The sequence below is a fragment of the Mesoplodon mirus genome (assembly GCF_964341445.2).
Source record: "Mesoplodon mirus genome assembly, chromosome: 6".
Taxonomy (NCBI): domain Eukaryota; kingdom Metazoa; phylum Chordata; class Mammalia; order Artiodactyla; family Ziphiidae; genus Mesoplodon; species Mesoplodon mirus.
In genome coordinates this window covers 101,539,671-101,564,361 of record NC_138982.1, presented here as the reverse complement: position 1 = coordinate 101,564,361, position 24,691 = coordinate 101,539,671, and the positions used below count along the sequence as shown (strand labels likewise).

Genomic DNA, 24,691 nt, shown 5'->3' with positions numbered 1-24,691 from the left:
TCCCTTTTTTTCTTGATGAGTCTGGCTAATGGTTTATCAATTTTGTTTATCTTCTCAAAGAACCAGCTTTTAGTTTTATTGATCTTTGCTATCGTTTCCTTCATTTCTTTTTCATTTATTTCTGATCTGATTTTTATGATTTCTTTCCTTCTGCTAACTTTGGGATGTTTTTGTTCTTCTTTCTCTAATTGCTTTAGGTGCAAGGTTAGGTTGTTTATTCGAGATGTTTCCTGTTTCTTAAGGTGGGATTGTATTGCTATAAACTTCCCTCTTAGAACTGCTTTTGCTGCATCCCATAGGTTTTGGGTCGTCGTGTCTCCATTGTCATTTGTTTCTAGGTATTTTTTAATTTCCTCTTTGATTTCTTCAGTGATCACTTCGTTATTAAGTAGTGTATTGTTTAGCCTCCATGTATTTGTATTTTTTACAGCTCTTTTCCTGTAATTGATATCTAGTCTCATAGCATTGTGGTCGGAAAAGATACTTGATACAATTTCAATTTTCTTAAATTTACCAAGGCTTGATTTGTGACCCAAGATATGATCTATCCTGGAGAATGTTCCATGAGCACTTGAGAAAAATGTGTATTCTGTTGTTTTTGGATGGAATGTCCTATAAATATCAATTAAGTCCATCTTGTTTAATGTATCATTTAAAGCTTGTGTTTCCTTATTTATTTTCATTTTGGATGATCTGTCCATTGGTGAAAGTGGGGTGTTAAAGTCCCCTACTATGAGTGTGTTACTGTCGATTTCTCCTTTTATGGCTGTTAGTATTTGCCTGATGTATTGAGGTGCTCCTATGTTGGGTGCATAAATATTTACAATTGTTATATCTTCTTCTTGGATCGATCCCTTGATCATTATGTAGTGTCCTTCTTTGTCTCTTCTAGTAGTCCTTATTTTAAAGTCTATTTTGTCTGATATGAGAATTGCTACTCCAGCTTTCTTTTGGTTTCCATTTGCATGGAATATCTTTTTCCATCCCCTTACTTTCAGTCTGTATGTGTCTCTAGGTCTGAAGTGGGTCTCTTGTAGACAGCATATAGATGGGTCTTGTTTTTGTATCCATTCAGCCACTCTGTGTCTTTTGGTGGGAGCATTTAGTCCATTTACGTTTAAGGTAATTATCGATATGTATGTTCCTATTCCCATTTTCTTAATTGTTTTGGGTTCATTATTGTAGGTCTTTTACTTCTGTTGTGTTTCTTGCCTAGAGAAGTTCCTTTAGCATTTGTTGTAAAGCTGGTTTGGTGGTGCTGAACTCTCTCAGCTTTTGCTTGTCTGTAAACGTTTTAATTTCTCCATCAAATCTGAATGAGATCCTTGCTGGGTAGAGTAATCTTGGTTGCAGGTTTTTCTCCTTCATCACTTTAAGTATGTCCTGCCACTCCCTTCTGGCTTGTAGAGTTTCTGCTGAGAGATCAGCTGTTATCCTGATGGGGATTCCCTTGTGTGTTATTTGTTGTTTTTGCCTTGCTGCTTTTAATATGATTTCTTTGTGTTTAATTTTTGACAGTTTGATTAATATGTGTCTTGGCATATTTCTCCTTGGATTTATTCTGTATGGGACTCTCTGTGCCTCCTGGACTTGATTAACTATTTCCTTTCCCATATTAGGGAAGTTTTCAACTATAATCTCTTCAAATATTTTCTCAGTCCCTTTCTTTTTCTCTTCTTCTTCTGGAACCCCTATAATTCGAATGTTGGTGCGTTTAATGTTGTCCCAGAGGTCTCTGAGACTGTCCTCTGTTCTTTTCATTCTTTTTTCTTTATTTTGCTCTGCAGCAGTTATTTCCACTATTTTATCTTCCACCTCACTTATCCGTTCTTCTGCCTCAGTTATTCTGCTATTGATCCCATCTAGAGTATTTTTTATTTCATGTATTGTGTTTTTAATCGATGCTTGATTCATCTTTAGTTCTTCTAGGTCCTTGTTAACTGTTTCTTGCATTTTGTCTATTCTATTTCCAAGATTTTGTATCTGGGAAATAGAATCTTGGATCATCTTTACCATCATTATTCTGAATTCTTTTTCAGGTAGAGTGCCTATTACCTCTTCATTTGTTAGGTCTGGTGGGTTTTTATCTTGCTCCTTCTCCTGCTGTGTGTTTTTCTGTCTTCTCATTTTGCTTATGTTACTGTGTTTGGGGTCTCCTTTTTGCAGGCTGCAGGTTCGTAGTTCCTGTTGTTTTTGGTGTCTGTCCCCAGTGGCTAAGGTTGGTTTAGTGGGTTGTGTAGGCTTCCTGGTGGAGGGGACTAGTGCCTGTGTTCTGGTGGATGAGGCTGGATCTTGTCTTTCTGGTGGGCAGGTCCACGTCTGGTGGTGTGTTTTGGGGTGTCTGTGGACTTTTTATGATTTTAGGCCACCTCTCTGCTAATGGGTGGCGTTGTGTTCCTGTCTTGCTAGTTGTTTGGCTTAGGGTGTCCAGCACTGTAGCCTGCTGGTCGTTGAGTGAAGCTGGGTGCTGGTGTTGAGATGGAGATCTCTGGAAGATTTTCGCCGTTTGATATTATGTGGAGCTGGGAGGTCTCTTGTGGACCAGTGTCCTGAAGTTGGCTCTCCCACCTCAGAGGCACAGCACTGACTCCGGGCTCCTCAATTTGGGATGATGTGTTGTCTATTCATGTATTCCACAGATGCAGGGTACATCAAGTTGATTGTGGAGCTTTAATCCGCTGCTTCTGAGGCTGCTGGGAGAGGTTTCCCTTTCTCTTCTTTGTTCTCACAGCTCCTGGGTCTCAGCTTTGGATTTGGCCCCGCCTCTGCGTGTAGGTCGCCGGAGGGCGTCTGTTCTTCGCTCAGATAGGACAGGGTTAAAGGAGCAGCCTCTTCGGGGACTCTGGCTCACTCAGGCCGGGAGGGAGGGAGGGGCACGGAGTGCGGGGCGAGCCTGCAGCGGCAGAGGTCGGCGTGACGTTGCACCAGCCCGAGGTGCGCTGTGCGTTCTCCCAGGGAAGCCGCCCCTGGATCCCGGGACCCCGGCAGTGGCGGGCTGCACAGGCTCCCGGAAGGGCGGTGTGGGCAGTGACCTGCGCTCGCACACAGGCTTCTTGGCGGCGGCAGCAGCAGCCCCAGCGTCCCACGCCTGTCACTGGGCTCCGCGCTTTCAGTCGCGACTCGCGCCCGTCCGTGGAGCCCCTTTAAGCAGCGCTCTTAATCCCCTCTCCTCGCGCACCAGGAAACCAAGAGGGAAGAAAAAGTCTCTTGCCTCTTCGGCAGCTCCAGAGTTTTCCCGGACTCCCTCCCGGCTAGCTGTGGCACATTAGCCCCCTTCAGGCTGAGTTCTCGCCGCCAGCCCCAGTCCTCTCTCTGCGCTCTGACCGAAGCCCGAGCCTCAGCTTCCAGCGCTGCCCGCCCCGGCGGGCGAGCAGACAAGCCTCTCGGGCTGGTGAGTGCCGCTCGGCACCGATCCTCTGTGTGCGGATCTCTCCGCTTTGCCCTACCCAGGTATGTGGGGAGTTTCTTGCCTTTTGGGATGTCTGGGGTCTTCTGCCAGCGTTCAGTAGGTGTTCTGTAGGAGTTGTTCCACGTGTAGCTGTATTTCTGGTGTATCCGTGGGGAGGAAGGTGATCTCCGCGTCTTACTCTTCCGCCATCTTACCCGGAAGTCGAGCATTTTGGTGATCTTTTAGGGAAAAAAAATTTGCAGCCTTGAAAGTAGGTTTTAAGTATAAAATTTAAAAGCTTTGAAAAAAATCAAACAATAAAACTTCTTGTCATCTCTTCATACTTCTGGATCTTCATGTATTGTTCTGAAAGGCTCTTGTATTTTCTGAATAATTTATGCATTTTGATATAGGATTTTACCAATAACATTAATTTACCTATATGTATTTTTTCTTCTTGTATGTTTTCTTAGATAGGTTCCCTTATCCAACTTTTAACTTTGTTTCATAACTGTGTTTGATCTAGCCTGAAATTTGTGTAGCAGCTAAAATCACTTCTCCAAGGCAAAGCTGTTCTCTATACATCTCCTGTAGCTGTTTTAAAATAGACAGTAAGATGAATGTAACTAATACAAACTTTTACAATAGTGGTGTGGTAAGATTTTAGAGGCCAGCAATTATATAGATTGAAATAAACTATTTCAGCTAAAATTCAAGAACTATGTTAAGGGGCACAGTTAATTGAGATTTTACATGTCAGAGGTTTACGTTGTGTTTTATCATGTGGACAAACCTAGCATTCTTCATGGTGTTGCTTTAAAGTTAGGGAGAGGGCTTCCCTGGTGGAGCAGTGGTTAAGAATCTGCCTGCCAATGCAGGGGACACGGGTTCGAGGCCTGGTCTGGGAAGATCCCACATGCTGTGGAGCAACTAAGCCCGAATGCTACAACTACTGAGCCTGTGCTCTAGAGCCCTCAAGCCACAACTACTGAAGCCCACGTGCCTAGAGCCCATGCTCCACAACAAGGGAAGCCACCGCAATGAGAAGCCCACACACTGCAACGAAGAGTAGCCCCTGCTCTCCGCAACTAGAGAAAGCCCGTGCACAACAATGAAGACCCAACGCAGCCAGAAATAAAAAAAATAATAAATAAATTTATTTAAAAATTTAAAAAATAAAGTTGGGGAGAAAATACCTCTATTTTAGATACTGGAATACTGATAACTGGATTTCTTAGTTATTCATATGGGTTCTATAATGTTTTGTTAATTATATGTTTAACCTGAAAAAGAGCATACATCAAGTTTTTCTACCATTCATTTTTGTAGCTGGGACCCTAAAATGTAACTAGAGAGCAGAATTGAAAACACTTTTGTATCATCTATAAGGATTAAGACAGTCAGAAACAAATTACTTAGCATTTAGTATCATTGCTTTACTTAGCCATTCATTAATTCACACAAAGTTATTAAACATACATCATTTGCCAAATCTTATGTAGGGCACTTAAAAATATGAAAATGATGAAGATGTAGTGCCTGCCTTCAAATAGGCACTAGGTTAGTGGGGAAATAAATCAGTGCATAGATCTTTATAATCTAATATATAATCTAATATATAATCTAATATGGCAAGTGATGTGCTCAGGGCGCTTTGTCCCCATAGATCAGAGGCTAACTGCCCATTCTAGCAGTAACGGTGTCCTGGGGTAGATTTGCATTGGGGTTAACTTGGGAACTCAGTTCCCAAGACTCATCTTAGAGGACAGAAGTTTCTGTCTGGGGCTGGAATTGAAGAGGAGAGAAAGGTGTGTGTTAAGGGCTGTAAGGCAGTATAGCATAGCATAGCATAGCATCAGAACTCCCAGGGGTAGATTCTCCAAAAGAAGTTAGATGCTGAGGACATCAGGAACTTTATGCTAGGGTTGAGAAAAAGTAGGGAACATGTGCTAGAAATCTTTTTTGATTTCTGCATTCACCCAGCCAGTTTAATACTTACTCTGCTAATTGAAGAACTTAACAGGAGAGAGGATTTTTAAGGCAATTCTTTCATTTATTGACTTAAATATATATTGAGTGCTTACTGCAGGCTAGACATCTTGCCAGATGTTTTCTTTACAACTTCTCTAACTCTGTGCAAAAGTTGCTGTTCCAAATTCACATCTAAATAAAGGAAGAGAAACTCGCTATGATGCTCTGATATGATGGAGAAATCAGTGATTAGCCATGAGGTACCAGTATGAGGCACAAAGGCAATGTGGTTCCTTCTAGTCAAAAACTCCTTGGAGATCAGAGCTAGAACTCAAGCCTCAGGCTTGTCAGCCCATGTCCTCTCCATCAGCCACCGTGAGAGAGACAGACGTAATTGGGTGAGAGGGACAGTTCTGAGGAGCTCAGACATTCATGCTGGTTGACATTCATGTGCTGCTGGTCACGTCTGTATTATGGTTAATAAAGATAGGTTGAACTAAAATATTCTAGGATTTCCTTCCCAAGTTTGGACATATGAAGAATAGGAGTGTTTGAAAGATATACTTCACCATGATTTCTGGAATTACTGTTAAGTGTTACTAATTATATTTCCTGATACTCTCGTGCTATTTCTTTTTGCAGACAAATGGATGGTAAACCAGAGAGGCCTTTAGTAACACATGCAACATACCGAGGCCCCAGACAAATTAGGAAGTATTTGAAGCAGCAGACGGCGCTGGAAACCTTGAATGTCTTAGACAGAGAAAATGAAAGTTCCGACTCTAGTACGAGCACACATATTGGCCCTGGAAGTGAGATAGAGGCTGGGATGGCGTCACTGTCATCAGCTAGCACAGACGTTTCTGTGAAAAGACAAGTGCTTAAAGGCCTGATAGAAGACTCTGATTATAATAAAATAAATATCAACTCAGAAAGCCATTCAACAAACAACCGAGAACTGTCTAGCACTGCTTCTTCTAGGGATGTTTTAAATAAAAACGATCCTGGGGGACCTGAGAGAAGTCGGTCATCCCGTTCTGAGACTAACTCTAGCTCCACTGATGGAGAATTTGACTCACAGCACCATTTAAGTTGTATACCATTTTCTCAGACTGACAGAAATTTGGTATGTTCAGCACTGTTTACAGAAAGTAACAGCAAAATTCCTTGCAGTCCAGACTTGCAGAGGACGGCAACACCAGAAACTACGGTAATAGAAAGCAGCTCGATGATGAGTGATGGGACACTGGTGCAAAGAGAGGAGTGTGCTGAGCCTGAGAACCCTGCTGTTTCCCACTTCTCTGGTAGTAAATCTGATGGGAGTGACACTACCAAACATGGAAATACAGATTTGCCAAGTCCAAATAAATCAACTAGGCGTGAAGCTCTGCAGTGGCCAGAGAGTAAGCGTTCTGACAAGCACACCAAAGGTAACTCGTCAAAGCACGCTGCCAATCACACCAGCAACATTGCTCTCCGGAGACATCCTATAACAGACCCAGAACTTGTAAGTGAAGAAGACAGATTGTCTGCCCTGGACACACAGGAAAATTTGGCTCCTACAGAAATCAAGCAAGAAACAGAAAGCACCTCAGTTGGTGAACCCACAACTTCAAGTCATGTAGAAGCTCCAGAAGATAGAATCGAGTCATTACCCAAAGGTACTGACAAGTTGTTGGTAACAGAAGCCAAAAAGCTTGTTAGGCCACATAGCAAAATGCCTCCCATTATTAGAATGAATCAAAAGGATGCTGCCTCTGTAAAACACACCAGTGAATTAGCAGTTGTAGCATGCTTAGAAAATAAAATATCACCTGAACTGAATAGAAATCACATTTCAGAATCTATTCTTGACTCTGAGAGTCCTCAGCAAGCCAAAGCATCACCTGACGCCAGGACATCTCTTAACCTTGACCATAAAAAATCAGATTTCAATACTTCATCTCCTACCTTTGTTTCCCGAGTTGGCATGCTGAGCAGGTTGGATGTTCCTATTTTAAAGAATGAAGGTCCTTCTGTGCTCATTGAAACTGGGGATGTCAACATCATTGGTATTTCCCATCAGCCTAGTAAGTGTCAAGAAGAAAATGTGGCAAATCATGCTGAGGCCACAGACAGGAAGAGTCTCCCTGCTTGCCTTCATCCTGAGCATGCATCTGCAATTCTTGAGTCCAAGGAAGTTCTTCCTGATAGTGAAAAATGCCAGTTTCCACTAGGTCTTGAAGCCAGTGACACCCACTTAACTGCAGTGGACTTGAGTTTTGAGTCCGAAAGCCTCTCTAAGGACCACAGTTCCCCTTCATCTCAGGACCGTGATAAAGCAGAGTTAATGCTGTCAAACTCCAAAGCAAGTAAGGGCACTATAGGCAAGTCTGGTTCTTTTTTCTCCTTGGAAACCAAAACTGATAACCTTGCAGAAATGTTATCAACATCTGAAGTTGATGGTCAGAACAGTGTTCCTGTTGGGTCACATTCTGGAAGAGGAAGAACTCTAAGTCTCTCCAAGATATCTGTTCCCCAAACAGAGCCCAGAGACATTTCTCAGGATAAAATCTCTTCTCCACTTGAAATTACAGATGTGCCAGCAAGTCCTATTTTATCAGAATTGACTTCCCTAGAAGTTGAACGGGACAGAAGTTTTCAGTTAGTGGGTCATAAAGAGATTAAAGAGAAATATTCAGATGCCAGCCTTAAAGAGAACTGCCAAACTGAGGTATCTCCTTCTGCCTCCAAATATCGAGGTACACAGGAAGCAGAGGTGGAAGCCTCAGGTAATCCTCCTGCTCTTCTCCAAAGTAATACACTTGGGACTTCACCTCCTGTTCATGATGGAAAAGTCACTAGGCAAATGGCACAGAACTGTGAAGCCAACCCTTCTGTGATTCACCCACCTTCAGTTATTTGTGGGACCAAAAAGATTTCTGGTTTTTCAGAAATGGCAGAACTCAGTTTAACTAATACTTCCGCCAAATTCCAAGAAACTGACAGCACAAAAGTAAATGCACCTTTTCTGGGTTCTGGTATGAGTTTGGAAAAAAATGCGTTTGCATCTGAGGATTCAAATTTTCGTACTAATCCTTCTATGCCGAGATCAGAAAAGAGAGCCTCATCTCACAGAAAGAAAGAGGGTGCTCATCTCCTAAGTGGTGGTATTAATGGCATGCCTTCTTCCTCCAGTAACTCTGAAGAAGTTAGCATGGTTACAAGTTCACAGAATCCCCCAAATAATTTTAGTTCTGTAAAAGTTACCATAGATGTCCCACATGAAGGTACCTCCTCAACTAACCTGCTGTACCCTAATAGCTCTTATTTGGAATTTGAAACATCTATCCCAACAGGGGCAGAAGTCACCCCACTTCAGGACCGTTTTGGGGATCACACTGGGATGGTATCAGTTGATTTCCCAACTGCTGCCCAATTTGACAGTCCTATGGAAGCAGAGACCAGAGCAGTTGCTGGGGCCCCAGCGTCAGTTAACAGCTCAAGCCAGCAGTGTTCTGAAGCATCTGCTGAGCACATAGAAGCAAGGAGGAGAGCACATGAGCAACTTCTGGACCTCGAAAGTGGTTCATGTAAAAAGGCTGATACATTGATTGGTGAGATCTTTAATTCTGTCAGGGAAGAGCTAAAATCCAGACACACAGTTGGTACCTGCCAGGAGTATATAGCCGTAGACGGCATAATGAATCCAGGTACCCTAAAAGAAGACATCCTTCAGAAAAACCCATCAGAAGTGACACTGACAGGGATCCAGCTGACAGGGCATTTGGAAGAGCAGGCCATGGAAAATATGTCTCAAGTCCAAGGGGAAGAAAAGGCTTGTGCTTCACCTATGGTTGGTGAGAAGAGTCTCCTTTTTGATTCTGATAGAATGAATGTATCTTGGTTGTTAGAAGATCAAGCCAGGGAATTAGTCAATGAGATTATTTATTCAGCCCAAGAAACCTTAGCAAATGATGCTCAGGATACCCGGGATTCTGAACTTCAGGCTAATACTTCAAGAATTCTGAACAGTGGTAGTGTTAAGCTGCTTGATATGGTAAGAGAGTTCTTGTTGTCAGAACAGGCAGTAAATCAAAGCACATGTGAAATTAGTGAAAAAGTATTAGGTAGATTCTTTGCTGTAAGTAACTTAGTTAGTGACACAGAGTCAATTAAAGGAAGAGAAATTGTTCTCTACCAAAAATCCCCTTTTTCAGGAAATAGAGGTGGACAGTCTGATAGTATAAATTTGCAGGAGTCAGATACTATTTTACTAGCTGAAGACATGCCCCATACAGGGTTAGATGATAAGGCAAAAACACATTCGTTTCTCAACGAGGACTGTAAAGAAAAAATGGACATAAAGTGTGTTGATAATCACAAAACTGAGACAGAGGAAAGAAGAACTCTTGTATTAAATTTCACATGGCCTCCATTTGTGAATGATGACATCCATGTACCTGGGACATCTAAAAGCAGTTTGTCTGATACTCTTTTATGTATATCTGAAAAAAGCTTGCCAGGACATAGTAATAAAAGCATACCCCTTGCAGTGTCAGAAGTAGGGAAAGTACACAAGAAGGGTACTGAAGTAAATATAGGAAGAATTGAGCTTATACCTTCCATGGTAGAAATGGGAAAACCAAATAAGGATGCTGAATTGAATATTATGAAATATGAGGCAGTCCCCCCTATGTCAGAAGTGGGAAGAGCACATAAAGAGGATGCTGAACTGCGTACCTCAAAAACTGAGCCAGCAACTGAAATTCTTAAAATGAGAGAAGCATACCAAGTGGATGCTGAGAGGTATATTGAAAAAACTGAGGGATTACCTGCCATTTTAGGAATGGAAAAAGCTTATGAAATGAGGGATACTGAAGGGGATATTGGCAAAACTGACATGACACCTGATATGTCAGAATTGAAAAATGTCTACCAAAAAGATGCAGAGGGAATCACTGGAAAGACTGAAGTGATACCTGCTACATTAGAAATGGAAGATGTTTACCAAAAGGATGCTGAAGGGGATATTGCACAGACTGAGGTGACACCTGTTTCATTAGAAATGGAAAATATTTACCAAAAGCACGCTGAAGGGGATGTTGGTAAGACCGGGATGACTTTGGTTATGTCAGAAATGGACAATTTCTACCACAGAGATGTTGAGGGCACTGCCGAAAAGGTTGAAATGATACCTGCTACACTAGAAATGGAAAATATTTACCCAAAAGATGCTGAAGGAAAGATGGACAAAACTGAGGTGATGCCCATTACATTAGAAGTGGTAAATATCTACCAAAAAGATGGTGAGGGGATCACTGGAAAGACTGAAAGACCTATGATGGACATGGAAAACACTTACCAAAAGGATGCCAAAGGGGTTATTAGGAAAACTGAAATGGTACCTCCTTTTGTGTTAGAAGTGAAAGAAGCACACAAGAAGGCAGTACCTGCTTCCTTAGAAATGGAAAAAGCACATAAGAGAGATGCAAAAGAGACAATTGGAACGATTGTGTCCATGCCCTTTAAGATAGAAATGGAAAGAACATCCCCCCAAAATTCTGACGGGACTGTCAGGAAACATAAAGTGTTGTCCACAGTGGTAAGCATTGAGAAAACATGTGGAACAGATCTGGAATTGCCCGTTACACAAGAAGAGGCCACGCCTCCCATATTTGAAGCTGAAAAAGCACTCCAAGAGGTTGCTGAAGGGAGTGGTGGAGAAATGGAGGAGGAGCCTACTGAAATGAAGGCATGCTTGATAGCGTTTGACACTAGACTCGCCTCTTTCAGGGGTTATAAATCACCTACGCTAAGTGAGGATTATGAAGGCTACGCAGCCTTAGCAATGCCAGATTTTCAACCTGAGGCTACCATAGGAAAGCTAGACAGAAGAATATCTGTTACTGCAGTACGTAAGAAAATAAGAGATCTAGATTATGGAGATGAAAAGGAAGAGCCTAACGTAGCCTTCATTTCTCAGGATGAACAAGAAAGTTCTTCCTTTACTATATTATATGAAGAGCCTCTTCAAGATGAGGACAAGTATGCTACTGCAGAAGTAAGAACACAGTCCCTCCTGATTCCGGACACATCTACCAACAGCATGCCTGTTTTCACGCGTGAAAGTTCTGAGAGTAGAACTGACCTCGTCCATCATTTTGAAAAGGAAACTAAATTAGGTGAGACATTCGATGATGATAGTTCAGAGATGTTCTTATCAGTAGAGGCCAAAAGGTACAAGATTTATCCCTTAGCTTTGTCTCCCATTTATGAGGATGACAGCTCTCAGGAGGACATTCTATCCAGCGAAATCTCACCTGGTCATCATGGCTCCACGAAGTCAAGAGAGAGTGCAAACCAGTCCTCTTCTGTTTTATCGCTTCTCCAGTCAGTATCGGAGCGTTTAAAGATGAATTTGGATGAAGATGACAGATGGAGGGGAGGGGAAGAGGAGGAGGAGGAAGAGGAGGAAGAGCCATTGCATAAAGGAAGTCTGAGAGCTAGAAGGCGGGAAAATGTTATCTTCAAGCTGCCAGATTCTTCTACAGCATTTTGCCCTGATGATGACCAGGAAAGTACTGGCGTTTCTAAGAGTTCTTATGTGATGTCAAATGAGCCTAATACCTCTAATCGGCAAATTGGTCTGTGGCCAGAAAACGCCTCATTTCTACAAAAATCTGACCTTACTTCCAAACTACATTCTTCTTTAAAGAGTGCTTATCATCAGTATTTGCAGACTTCCAAAATCCATTCCTCAGAAAAAGGAGCCAGATTTGGTGGAATTTTTCGGGAGCCAGTGTCAAAATATTTCCGTGCTCAAGACACCTCAGGCCGATTAAGCTCGTACACAGAGGTAAGTTATTGTGATTATTAACTAGTGAAGTAGTGCTTTGGGTCATGAAATGATCTAAAAGTTTATTAAGAAAATCAGTGTTTTGAGGTTGTAAAAGATTGTTTTAAAAAATACCAGAGGTTACTTTGTTCTTTGAAGTGTATCATAACTCATGAATTTTAGCTGGACTGTTATATTTGAGAAAACAAAATTGCTTCATCAGAATTTAAAAGGCATAAGAGAGAAGCAAGTTATATCCCAGTTCTTTGCTAATTTTTAGTTTTCAAACTAAATTAAGTGACAGCATTCTGAGTTTCTCAAGGTACTGTATGTAGAAAAATTGTCACTTGCTGTTGAGCTTATGTGTCTCATGAAAATATTTCACAATACTTAAAAATATTTTAACTACTAAAAATATTTTAAGTCTTTGCTTGACAACAGTCTCTCACTGTAGTTGGTCTTGTTCATACATAGGGCAATGAACAGACTAATTCAGAGAAAAGGAGATGAAAACATTATAGCTGGAAAATGTCTTGAAATTCAATTACACTTTTCTTCAACTTATAAATATTTAAGTGTTTACTATAGAGTATTCATTGAATAGGGGACATTCCTTTTATTTTTTTATATTTATTTATTTACTTTTGGCTGCATTGGGTCTTCATTGCTGCGTGCAGGCTTTCTCTAGTTGCAGCGAGCGGGGGCTACTCTTCGTTTCGGTGCACGGGCTTCTCATTGCAGCGGCTTCTCTTGTTGCGGAGCACAGGCTCTAGGCACGTGGGCTCAGTAGTTGTGGCTCACAGGCTCTAGAGCGCAGGCTCAGTAGTTGTGGTGCACAGGCTTAGTTGCTCCGTGGCATGTGGGATCTTCCCAGACCAGGGATTGAACCCATGTCCCCTGCATTGGCAGGCAGATTCTTAACCACTGCGCCACCAGGGAAGTCTCAGGGCATTCCTTTCTGACATTCCAAGATCATGGAACTTTCTCTAGGATTCCCAAGGACTCTATCCGTACTTTGAATACCCTTAGTAGCAAGTACTAATACTTGAATACCAACCAATAGCTTGCAAGGCAAGGTCCTTTTAAAAGAAAGCTTGGTATTTGAAGAAATGTTTCTTTAATGGTTCCTGATTTCCTACTAAGTCAAGTGCAACCTCTTCACTCTATGACGAGGTCCCCAAGTCTTGTTTGCTCAGCATTGTCTCTTTGTGCACTGGTTCCACGCCCTGTAAGATGTCTGCACTTTTTCTCAAGATGGTCTCTTCCTGGAATTTTTTTCTTTACTACCTCCACACCAACCTGCCACATTTTTTCACTTACTGAAGTCCTGTTTTTCAAGGTCTGCTCCATACCACTTGTTCACACAAGCCTCTTGGGAACCTTCTTCTGCCATCAGCTCACCTCCATGCTGGTGCCATTTCTCTTGACTTCCATAACTTGGCATTTTGATTGTATTTTACCTGAGGGTTGAACTTAATCCCCCACCTAGAAGAGACATGGGAATGTGATCATCTGTTTCCCCTTTCTAAGCTATAAGCTTCTTGAGGGCAGAGACAAAGCTTTATTTTCCTTTGTATTTACCTTTATATCCCTTATAGTACCTAGAGGTGCACCTTGTAATGATGCTCACTAAATAAATATGCGATAAATTGGACCTGTGACCGCTAAGAAAGTGAACTGTATATCTTTCTGTTTATGTTTCTTAAGGCTTACTTCTTCCACTTTTATTATTTCAGAATGTTGACAAACAAACTCTGAAGTGTAACCCAAGACCTGGGAAGGTAAGCATAAGTTTCTTAGGTAGACTAAAATAAAAGAAGTAAGGTTACTTTTACGTTTGGGAGTTTAAAGTAAGTACTTTTAACTGACTTAGAACATGATTGTTTTACTCAAGGATTTAGCATCTAAAGTAATATTTACTTTTATATATTTAGGATGTTTTATTTTCTACATTCTAGGACATTTTGGAATTTTAAATGCATTCTTAAAATTAGTTATTGTGCCTGCTTACTGTGTGTTGCAGATGGTTATCTATGATCTCCATGGAAGTACATATAAACAAGAGATCTACTGTAATATTCCCGATGCTACATCTTGGTCCTTTCCGAATGGGGTACTGATAAAAGTTGTAAGGGGCTGGTAAGAGATCTCTTAAAATTTATAGCATTTTCCCCCTAAATTAAGTGTTTTCTTGCTGTTTATGCTTTATGTTTTTTGTATCAAGGTCACATTCCTTTTCCTCTAGAATAACTGTTTGAAACGTTATTTGTATTTTATAACGTAATTGTTCTCTTTATTTACTGTGACAGAAAATATAGGTTGTTTTAAGTACTTACAGCCCGCAGTAAGTAGTAAGTCCTAATATATACAGTATATATAATCAGTACCATTTTGTAACTGCATTATTAGCAGGATAGATTTGGCAAGTTTAGCTGAAGGCTTCAATTGAATGAAGCGTAGCTTTGAAAATGAGTTCAAAATTTGTGGGACACTAAAGAATGTGAAGGCCACATGCTTAAAGTCAGTTGTATCGGGCTTCCATGGTGGCACAGTGGTTAAGAATCCGCCTGCCAGTGCAGGGGACATGGGTTCGAGCCCTGGTCCGGGAAGATCCCACATGCCGTGGAGCAACTAAGCCCGTGCACCACAACTACTGAGCCTGCGCTCCAGAGACTGCGAGCCATAACTACTGAGCATGCGTGCCACAACAACTGAAGCCCGTGCGCCTAGAGCCTGTGCTCCACAAGAGAAGCCACCGCAATGAGAAGCCCGTGCACCGCAATGAAGAGTAGCCCTCACTCACTGTAACTAGAGAAAGCCCACGCACAGCAACAAAGACCCAACGCAGCCAAAAATAAATAAATAAAATAAATTTTTAAAAAGTCATTTGTATCACTGATCTGCTCAAGAAGTGAAAGATTCTTTGTATGGTGTAAAAATGATGGAAAACCTCATTTGTTAGTATGGACCATGTCCCCTGGACATGTGGGGGCCAGAGTTTCTTTGTCCAGTGTTTGCGTTACCCACTGGTCAGTAGTCACGTTAAACAGTGTGGTGTAGTGTATCTTCATGTTATAAAATGAGACACATGTGCTCTATTGTCCAATGACAGGAAAATTAGGGTAGAAGTGGAATTTGGAATTGTTAAGCTATTGTTTTTAATGTAAATGTGTATACAGCATCTGTAAAGTGTATGTATACATAAATACAGGCACGGGCATAAACTGTGGTGTTGTGTTCAGGAAGTATTACTTCCAAGTTCTGTGCACTTTTATTCTTCACTCTTTGCTTATCTTTACATTAGCATATGTATCATTGTTTCAAAATAGGATTATGTGCTAGTAGTGGAAAATAGCCCAGATATTAAAATTTAAGTAGAGAAGATGGTCTGTGAATTATAAGTATCATTTGTTTTATGCCTCGTTTCTTAGAAAATTAATTATAACCGATCATGCTTTCATATTTGTTCAGCTGGATTTTATATGAGAAACCACATTTCCAAGGTCAGAAATGTGTACTAGAAGAAGGGGAAAAGGTGTTAAATCGTGACTGGATCCTTCAGAACAGAAAGCATCCACAAAGAAACTTTGTATTGGGGTCTATCAAACGTGTCTTGAAGGTAATGGAACAGTTGATTTTATCCCGATTTTTTATTTTATTTTGTTTGTCATGTAGTAAAGCTGTACTTTGGCCCAGCAATGCTTAGAAATGGTTGCTAATATTTGTGCTAATTTTATTAATCTTCATTATCATATTGACAATTTTTTGACCAGATATGTATAAAGTGTTAAGTGAATGAAAATTTAAAATATTACATGTAATCTGGCACATAAAATGTTACATGTTGTAATATATATATATGTATTTTTAATAGTAGTAGGGGTATACCATCCAGACATCTTTAGGATAAGATATTTACAAATATATCTTTTTCTAGTGTAGATTTCTACTCCTCATTGTAGCTCTGTGTGTGTGTGTGGTGTTTATGAGAAAGGGGAAGAGAGATGAGTGTTAGAAGAAATTAGAGAAGGAAGGATGTGGAGAGGAAGCGAAAAAGTGTTGCTTTTTTATTTTCTGTTTAGAAAATATTATTTAATACTAAGATGAGGAAGATCTTGCCATATAATGAAACATTTTGTGGGAAGTGCCTTGGTGGTTTAGAGGAGGGGTGAGTTAGTGATAATGACAGAATTCTCCCATGTATTCTTACGAGTTCCTTCAGCAGTAATGTAGTACATGATTTAGTGCAGTTACTCCTGTGACAGTCGTGGACATATATATTTTTCAAATTATGGAGATTCCATTTATATGCTAAAAATGTCTAAATTGGAGTGGACCCTATCATGATGACTTGAATCCACATTATTTAACACTTGATAGTTGCAGATAGCATACAGAAAAATAAGAGAGCATACAGGAAAATTCATATTATCATAAAGAGGTGTCTGCATAAATTCATACCGTCTGCAAAACTGTTAAACAAACCTGTGTCTAACAAATGTTTGTGTCTTCTTTTGGACCCAATACTGTGATAGGCACTGGGAATAGAAATACAAGTGATGTACAGTCTTTTACTTCAGATTGCTGAGAGTCTAGGTCAGAGACAGCTGAATCACATGACCATATGATGTGAGAAGTACTATGCAGGGCCCTACAAGTGCTTGAAGAAGAGGTACCTCACCCAGAGGAGGTGGTACCTGATTGGCATCTTGACCGAGTGAACAGGAGTTAGGCAGCACGGGAGATGTGAGGGAGTCCCTAGCAGAGCCACATGTGTCAGATACTGAGGTGAATGTTGGTGGCTTGCTGGTACTTCAGGGAGATTGATGGCTACAACATAGAGGGCAGTTTTCGTTTTCATTGAAAAATTTAATCGCAAGCAGTTCAGCTCAGCAAGCAGCATTTGAGTGCTCACATAATTAGCTAACTCACGAGAAATTCCTTGAAACAGATCATTAGTTTGTAGGTGGAATCTTCTAAGATTTAAATAATGTGTGGTTTTGTGCCTGCCTTGTGAATGTCAGGCACTGTGCTAGGCCTAGTGGGGGGAAAAAAAAGATGAATAAAGTATTGTAAGCAGCAACCTCCACCCAGAATCAAACAACAATAAAATCAAACAGAAATTCAATCTGTTGAGCCTGGGTATATAAATGGGTATTTGCACTTCCGCCATTTGCTTCGAATATATTATAAGGAAGAATAAGTCATACTTGCATTTTTTTCTTCTTCCACTGTTTGTTTGTGGAGTCATTTTTTAAATTGCAGTGTTAGTGCCCGCTTGTCTTGGACATGCTAGCAAGTTTTAGTGAGGAAGGAAAATAAAACTATTGAGCATTGAATGGAAAAAGCATTAGCATTGTTCTAAATATTTTACAAAGCAAGAATCAGGCATCAAACTGCTTCCTTTCTCCCACCTTGTCAAAATTCTGCCTATCGATAGCTTCATTTTCCTGGCAGCCATTCCAAATTCACCTAGGCCTACACCAGCTTTATCTTGTTTCATCATCTTTTAGTGGCTCTAATCTGAGTAGTCAAACTTTTAATGTTCTTTAAAGAAAATACTTTCATGATGTCTTTCTTTTGCCGTGAATAGATCGAGCAAGTAACAGAAGATACCATCAGTCATCAGCAGCTGTAGATCCTGCTCAAGGGTCATCTTTGCCTCCAGTGGAAATAACTGGAGGTGGGGTAGCAGTGCAGTGAGTCTTGACTCAAGTGCTTTCTCTTCTCAAATAGAAAAAAGGAATATTGCACATTACTCTGTTTATTATGCATTTAATATCTATTTTCAAAGAATGACGTTTCCTTCTTTCAGAAGTTACTTAGGTTGTGCCCTCATTAATGAGCTGAGAAGAGAGAGATCTGTTGTTAGATCAGGGACTGAAGGTATTTCATGTAAGGTGGAGGCAGGTTTTTCTTACTGTTTTTGTAATTCATTCCCACCCTGTTTCTCTCCTATAGCTTTGTCTCCATACTAGTTGTTTTAATAGTCTAAGCTTGTAGATTTCACCAAGATATTATAAAGTATATCATGACTAGAAAAGTCTGGGAGGAAGCCATATAAATTCTACTAAGAGTAAACTGCTTATTGTTGCTAGGTTACTATAAGGCGCCCTTCAGTTGCTAGTGTTTACTGCCTTTGTCAAGAATTATACAAATCTTGCAAAAGACATTACTTCTGTGAATAGCCACCATGGAGAAAATAGAACTTATCAGTGAAATCTTTTTCAGTCAACTAGAGAAAAAAAATTGTCCTCTAGTAAAGATAGTTGAGAACATAAGCATTCTTATTTTTATTTTCAATTTTTTAGCCATCATTATGCTTTTTCCATTATCTGTTTCCTTCTGTGTTGTGGTAGACTCATGCCTCTTAGCTTTTTCCCTTTTAAAATACACCACCCAAACATTGTTTGTATAACACAATGCAGAGGAAACTTATTTGTGTGAGACACTTAGTTATGTATTCTGTTACTGTACCTCAGATCCCTGGGGGAACATTAGTATGGCAGCATTTTAAATAATGTTACTAGAGCTCTATTTTTAATAGCAAACAAAAGAGTCTTGAAGATTGACAGGTGACTTCTGGAGATTTCTGGCTATTTTTTAAATGAAACTTTAGAAGGAAATACACCTTTTATACTTTAAAGGATATTTTAGGTTATACCTTTTTACCATATTGCATTTTAGAACTAACTTTCTGAAAACAAGATGTATCAATTTGCTTGCTTTTACATATTAATAAGAATGATTAATAATGATTAATAGGAGAACTCAGTTTGAAGAAAGATTAAAAAATCAGAAAATTGCAGTTTTAAAATTGCAAAGCAGATTATAATAAAAATATAATTGTTTAGTCTAATAAATGTCACCTCTAAGTGTTATTGCATTTACCTGTTTCATTAAAGCACAATCATTTGAATTTCACAGTGTCTTAGATAAGAATTATGCTACTGAAACTTGAGTTATGTAATTAAACACTCATGATTACTGAGATAGATTGTGTGTTCAGACAGAAGCACATCTGTAGTTTTAGAGAAGAGAAAAATAATTGTGGTTTTGATTCTTTAAGAAATGATCAGGTATTTTTTTAATTAATTAATTTTGGGGGGGTCTCTCCCATTCTTTTTTTTTAATTTTTTAATTATTTTTTTAACATCTTTATTGGAGTATAATTGCTTTCCAATGGTGTGTTAGTTTCTGCAGTATAGCAAAGTGAATCAGCTATACACATACATACATCCCCATATCTCCTCCCTCTTGCGTCTCCCTCCCACCCTCCCTATCCCACCCCTCTAGGTGGTCACAAAGCACCGAGCTCATCTCCCTGTGCTATGCGGCTACTTCCCACTAGCTATCTGTTTTACATTTGGTAGTATATATAAGTCCATGCCACTCTCTCACTTCGTCCCAGCTCTTTTTTGAGTTAGGACTTGACTACCGAAAACAAACTTATGGTTTGCAAAGGGGAAACGTGGCTGGGAATGATAAATTAGGAGCTTGGGATTATCATACATACTACTGTATATAAAATAGATAACCAACAGGGACCTACTGTGTAGCAAAAGGAACTCCACTCAGTGTTCTGTAATAACCTATATGGGAAAAGAATCTGAAAAAGAATGAATATATATATATATATATATATGTATAACAATCACTATGCTATACACCTTAAACTAACACAAGATTGTAAATCAACTATATTCCGATAAAATTTAAGAAAAGATTTTCGTAAGTAATGATACAGAAAATTTTGTCTTTAGTTACAATAAGGGAAACATTTACAAAGCTTAGAGAGGCCAGAAGCAGAGGTAGTATGAGAATGGATACCAGTATGACTGAAGAGTTTTGGGGGGTTAGTATAGCTCACTGGGTTGTTGCCATATTATAGAAAGGAAAACAGAAATATAAATTTGAAATGCTTGGGTCTTGAGCCAAGGAGTATGATGAGGGAAGTGGTGTTCTCACAAGCCCAGCTGTATAAAGAGTAAGCTTACTATAAAGAGTAAGCTTACTCGACTGGTGGTCTAGGCCCATAATCAAAGTCTTGGCCTTGATGAAGAACCTTGACAGTGGAAATTTTAAAGGAAAGTTTGACAGGACATGGTGACTGTGGATGTGTGACGGAGTATAGGTTCAAATTTCATAATGCCTTTCTTCTTCAAACCAACTTGTACTAAAGAAAATAAATACCACAAGTAGGAAAACATTTCCTTTACCCTCACCTCTAATTCCTATTTCTTTTGTCAATGTAAATTGGATAACATGCTGAGAGAACAGTGCCTCTCTGTTATTTATTTTTTATGTTCCCCATGAGATCAGCTTTTATTTAACTCCCTTCCTCCCTATGGCTTTGTTATGCTTCTAAGAAGGAAGGCTTACAGACTCTTGGCACTCAGATAGTTTGGTAAATCTGAACCTTGGTTAATGGAGCAAGACTTTTAAAAACAAAGCAGAGAGAATTGGAGTAATACTTTTGCAATCAATAATATTTATAATTTTCATGTTATCAACGTAACTCCTTAGAGAAATTTATTTTAACAGACTGGTAAGGAGAAACAGTACTTCCTTTAGGCTGTTTTTGGATAGAAATTCAACTGAACAATGAGAATAATTGTAACTGCATGTCCAGGGTGTTGAGAATACTGGAGTGTGTGTCTCTAGATATTTCAAAGCCAATCTTTTTTTTCAGGATTGCAGCATTCCAGAGATAGAACTTTGCGCACAGTCTGACCCAGCATGTTGTCCCATCTACCTACAGTGCGCAGTCCCCAATTTGGAAGAGCTGAATATCCCCAAATCTGTGTCTTTTACTGTGAAGTCAGGAGTGTACGTATCTGTTTCTCTTTATTACAGTGATTGCTGGTTACCAAAGTTAACTTTTTATTTGTTTCAATTGGTGACATACACATTTCTGAAGTTTTAGTTAATTTTACTGTTTATACTTCCGGATACCCAAGGAAGACTTTTGCAGGGATTAAAACAGATTCTGTCTTTTTTCAGATCCAATTAAGTCTTTGATATATGACTCACAGGAGCAGATACAGATTCTCAGACGTAGTTCTTGATCGATGCATCCATTGTCTTTTCATCCACCAGACTGTGGGACTGAGAAATAAATACATGTCCCTGGCCTAAAATTCTGGAGCCTGAGCTGTTTGTAGAGTGTCTCAGTGCTGATAGTTATTGAGGGCCTTCGTAGGACCAGGGACATGGCACCTTTTTATTACTCCTCTATTCCTGGAAGACAGGTAGAGCTGCTGTCATGTCATAAATGAGGAAATTAAGTGGCTTGTCCCAGGCTACCAGTTGGTAAGCATTAGATTTGATACTAGGCCTTTCTGATTCCAAAGGTATCTTCAGGACTGTGGATCTAAATTCAATCTTAATTCAGTCCCAGATTGGCTTAAATCATAAGTTTGTGATGTCTGGTTCAACATGGATCCTTCTCTCTTTCAGCATTTTCGTCTGCTCTGGAGATGGTTAGTGTCGAATTTGGGGGTCACTGTTGGTCATCTTTCTTCATCTCCCCCAAGTGTAGATTAGAACTGTTGGGCAGACCCAGTAATTGACATGATCCTGAGAAATGTCTGTAATTATCAAGCTTAGCTGGTTGCTAAATGGGTCTTTTAGGAATCTTATTTCAAATACTGTTCCTGAGGCAGCCCAAGAACTGATATTGATTCTAAAACTGTGGGTCAAAGGTATAAAATGCTTAGTGGAATCCCTACGTCTTATTGTCCTAGTTTAAAAAAGAATGGAATATAGTGGAATGGTTTTTATTTTTCAGTTACATCCTAATTGAATTAAAGGTTTCACACCTTTTAAATATTGGAAAATTCTAAGGAAAGCAATGCCGGTGCTTGGAAATCATATAGTAAACTTAGGATAGTATCTGAATGTAAGTACTTAACAACTTGTTAACTCATTGTTATATGCTGTCTGGCAATGTCACTTTGAATGTGTTTTACTAGTGTAATTCTGTGACAGAGGTTTCTTTTACTTTTTGTAGCTTTTTTTTTTTTTTTTAACTTTCAACTCTTACAGAACCAGATTAAGGTATTCCTATTATACTTTAACCAACCATTCATTTCTTACTTAGTTGGCTTGCCTACCCGGATATTAATTTCAAGGGGCAAGCTACAGTTTTGGAGGAAGACCATGGACTCTCTGAGATTTCTGCAGCAGAAATGAAATCATTGCATCCACTTCAAATGGTAAGCAGATTTAAAAAGAAGCATTTTCCCAAGCATCCATGAATTCAAAATTAAGATAGCTCTGATGTTTGGTCATGCATCTCGGTCTTGAGAAATGTATATGTATACTACTGAATGGGCAAACTATTCATACATTGTTTTTCTGTTTCTTTCAGTGTGTGTGAAAATATTTTAATGTTTTCTAGAAGACAGCTGTCTGAATTTACTTTGTGCTAAATTTATCACAATACAAGCAGTTTCCTTATAGTAGTATTCTGTGAAAATTTTGCATACTTTAAAAGTTCTGAATTTGTTTTTTTGATGCTTATTAGAAAATTGCTTGTTGTAAATTATACTCTTCCATTGCAGTAATGAATGATAAGTTCAGCATTAATAATAAATGGGCAGTTCTGTCAATGGTTGCCTTCTTAAAAGTAATAAATGCCTGCATTAGTGATTTATTTTGTTGAAAACATTTTTACTTGAGGGGCAAACTTCAATTAAATGGTACTATGTGATAAACCATTATGGTTGTGCTATGCCTTTAAAAAAATCAACAACAGGAAAAACTGAGAAATTTTAAGGAATATCACAGTGTGGAGTAGCATTGGAAACGAGGAAATTATAAACTAGAGCTTTTGTGAGGAGTGGGTTACCTTTTATGCTCTACACCCATGCGGTCACAAAGATAGTAAATGTGATACGAAGTGTTGATAGAACTTGGAAGAGGAAGTGCTCTCTCTAATGTAGAAAGCCCAAGCGATTGTAGAGAAGAAATTTAGTATTAAGTGGTTTAGAAATCTACTCTGCCAGATGAAAGTTTTAAATCTACTAACAACTCCACTGTTCTGAGACACTCTGCTGTGGGGTTAAATCTTTAATTGGTCACATGTACTTAAGCACTAAAGTTTGGTTTCCTTCCTTGTAGTGGTTATACTCTGGAGAGTATCTTTTAAGATTTTTTACCCCATCTACACTGTTGTAGAGTAGTCTGACTTGATTTTGACCACTGTAGAATTCTCTACCTAAATTTTTAAATTTTAAAATACACAACTTAAATTTGACTGGTATGTAATCTTCACTAATCAGATTTTTATATAACCTACATACATCACTTAGTTACTTTTGAGTATTTTAAATATGTATATGTCTAATATTAAAATTTCTTGTCATCTTAAGGGTGGACTGAAAGTGGAAATGCCTATGAACTTAAAGGTGAGTCTTAAACACACTTTGGTAGCAGGCTAAAAAGTTTGAGTATTCATCTTTAAGTATTTTGGACTATTAAAATAAAAAAATGATTACCTGAATGTATGCTAATAATAGCTAGCTAATGCATATTGGGGTGGTGGGAAGTGACTGCACACAGTGGTTGCTGAGAGCCCAGGCTTGAATGAGGAGAGGGCTCAGTATGCAAAGGTGGAGGTCTGTTCTGACAACCTAGTCAGACCCAATAAGTACCTCCTAACAGGGTGGAAAGATGATAGGTTTGATATTTGTTTTGTGGAGTGGTTGAGGTGATAGCTAGACATTCAAGTGCAAATACCTGGCAGGCATTTGGGCGTGATGCTGAGGATGGAGATCAAGGATGATGGGAGGAGGTGTAGGCAGCTCCTATCGGGTGATATCAGTTTGAAAGTATGAGTATCTGAAGGGAACGGTAGAGGCAATGAAACCTGGGGTAGTAGTAATGCCAGGATTAAGTACCTTTTGGGAACAGAAAAGAAATGGAATTATAAGATTATGGTAAAGAGAGATAGGAAGAAAACCTCTGTTTACTTAAGTTACAGCGTTTCCAGAGACAGGCAGCGAGACAGGGATTCATCCTCCTCTCCTCCAAAACAAGGCACAACGCCTCCAGCTTTCTCATTTCTGGGCTTTCTAATTTGTGGAATTGACTACCGTTCTCTCAATCACATAGATGGAGTTTTTTAAAACTTAGTATCTGACTGTCTCTAATACACCTTGGCTGTATGTTGGAATCATACATATGTGAGTTTTAAAAAAATACTTATGCCTGGGTTCCACTGGAAGAGATACTTCTTTGGTCTGGGGTGTGGTTAAAATTTTTCAAACCTTCTTAGGTGATTCTAACATGCAACCAAGGTTTTGAACCAGTGACCTAATAGATGCAGAATTAGTTGTGACACAGTTGTGACACTCCCTGAGTGATGTCTCAGTCTCCTTGTCTGCTGAATGAGAATTTCAGGTGCGACAGGCTGGGAGTCTGACAGGTTGTAGAGGTGTGTGAAAGGAATGGCTATCCTAGATAGTCACAATTTTCAAGTTGTTAGGTGTTGGCTTATGACTTACTCATCA

At 39.5% G+C, this 24,691-nt stretch overlaps 1 protein-coding gene across 2 annotated transcripts in view; it reads left to right on the top strand.

Moving 5' to 3' along the window:
* CRYBG3 (crystallin beta-gamma domain containing 3) overlaps positions 1 to 24,691 on the top strand; it is a 120,921-nt gene that overhangs the window by 40,132 nt on the left and 56,098 nt on the right. The window contains exons 4-10 of one of the 2 annotated variants that reach the window (XM_082625910.1): positions 6,002 to 12,197; positions 13,913 to 13,957; positions 14,200 to 14,315; positions 15,648 to 15,795; positions 20,869 to 21,005; positions 22,279 to 22,393; positions 23,552 to 23,587. In XM_082625910.1, the coding sequence (XP_082482036.1) occupies positions 6,002 to 12,197; positions 13,913 to 13,957; positions 14,200 to 14,315; positions 15,648 to 15,795; positions 20,869 to 21,005; positions 22,279 to 22,393; positions 23,552 to 23,587 (6,793 nt within the window). Of the gene's footprint in view, positions 1 to 6,001; positions 12,198 to 13,912; positions 13,958 to 14,199; positions 14,316 to 15,647; positions 15,796 to 17,769; positions 17,866 to 20,868; positions 21,006 to 22,278; positions 22,394 to 23,551; positions 23,588 to 24,691 lie in introns of those variants that run through there. The other variant, XM_082625911.1, reaches the window with a different exon arrangement.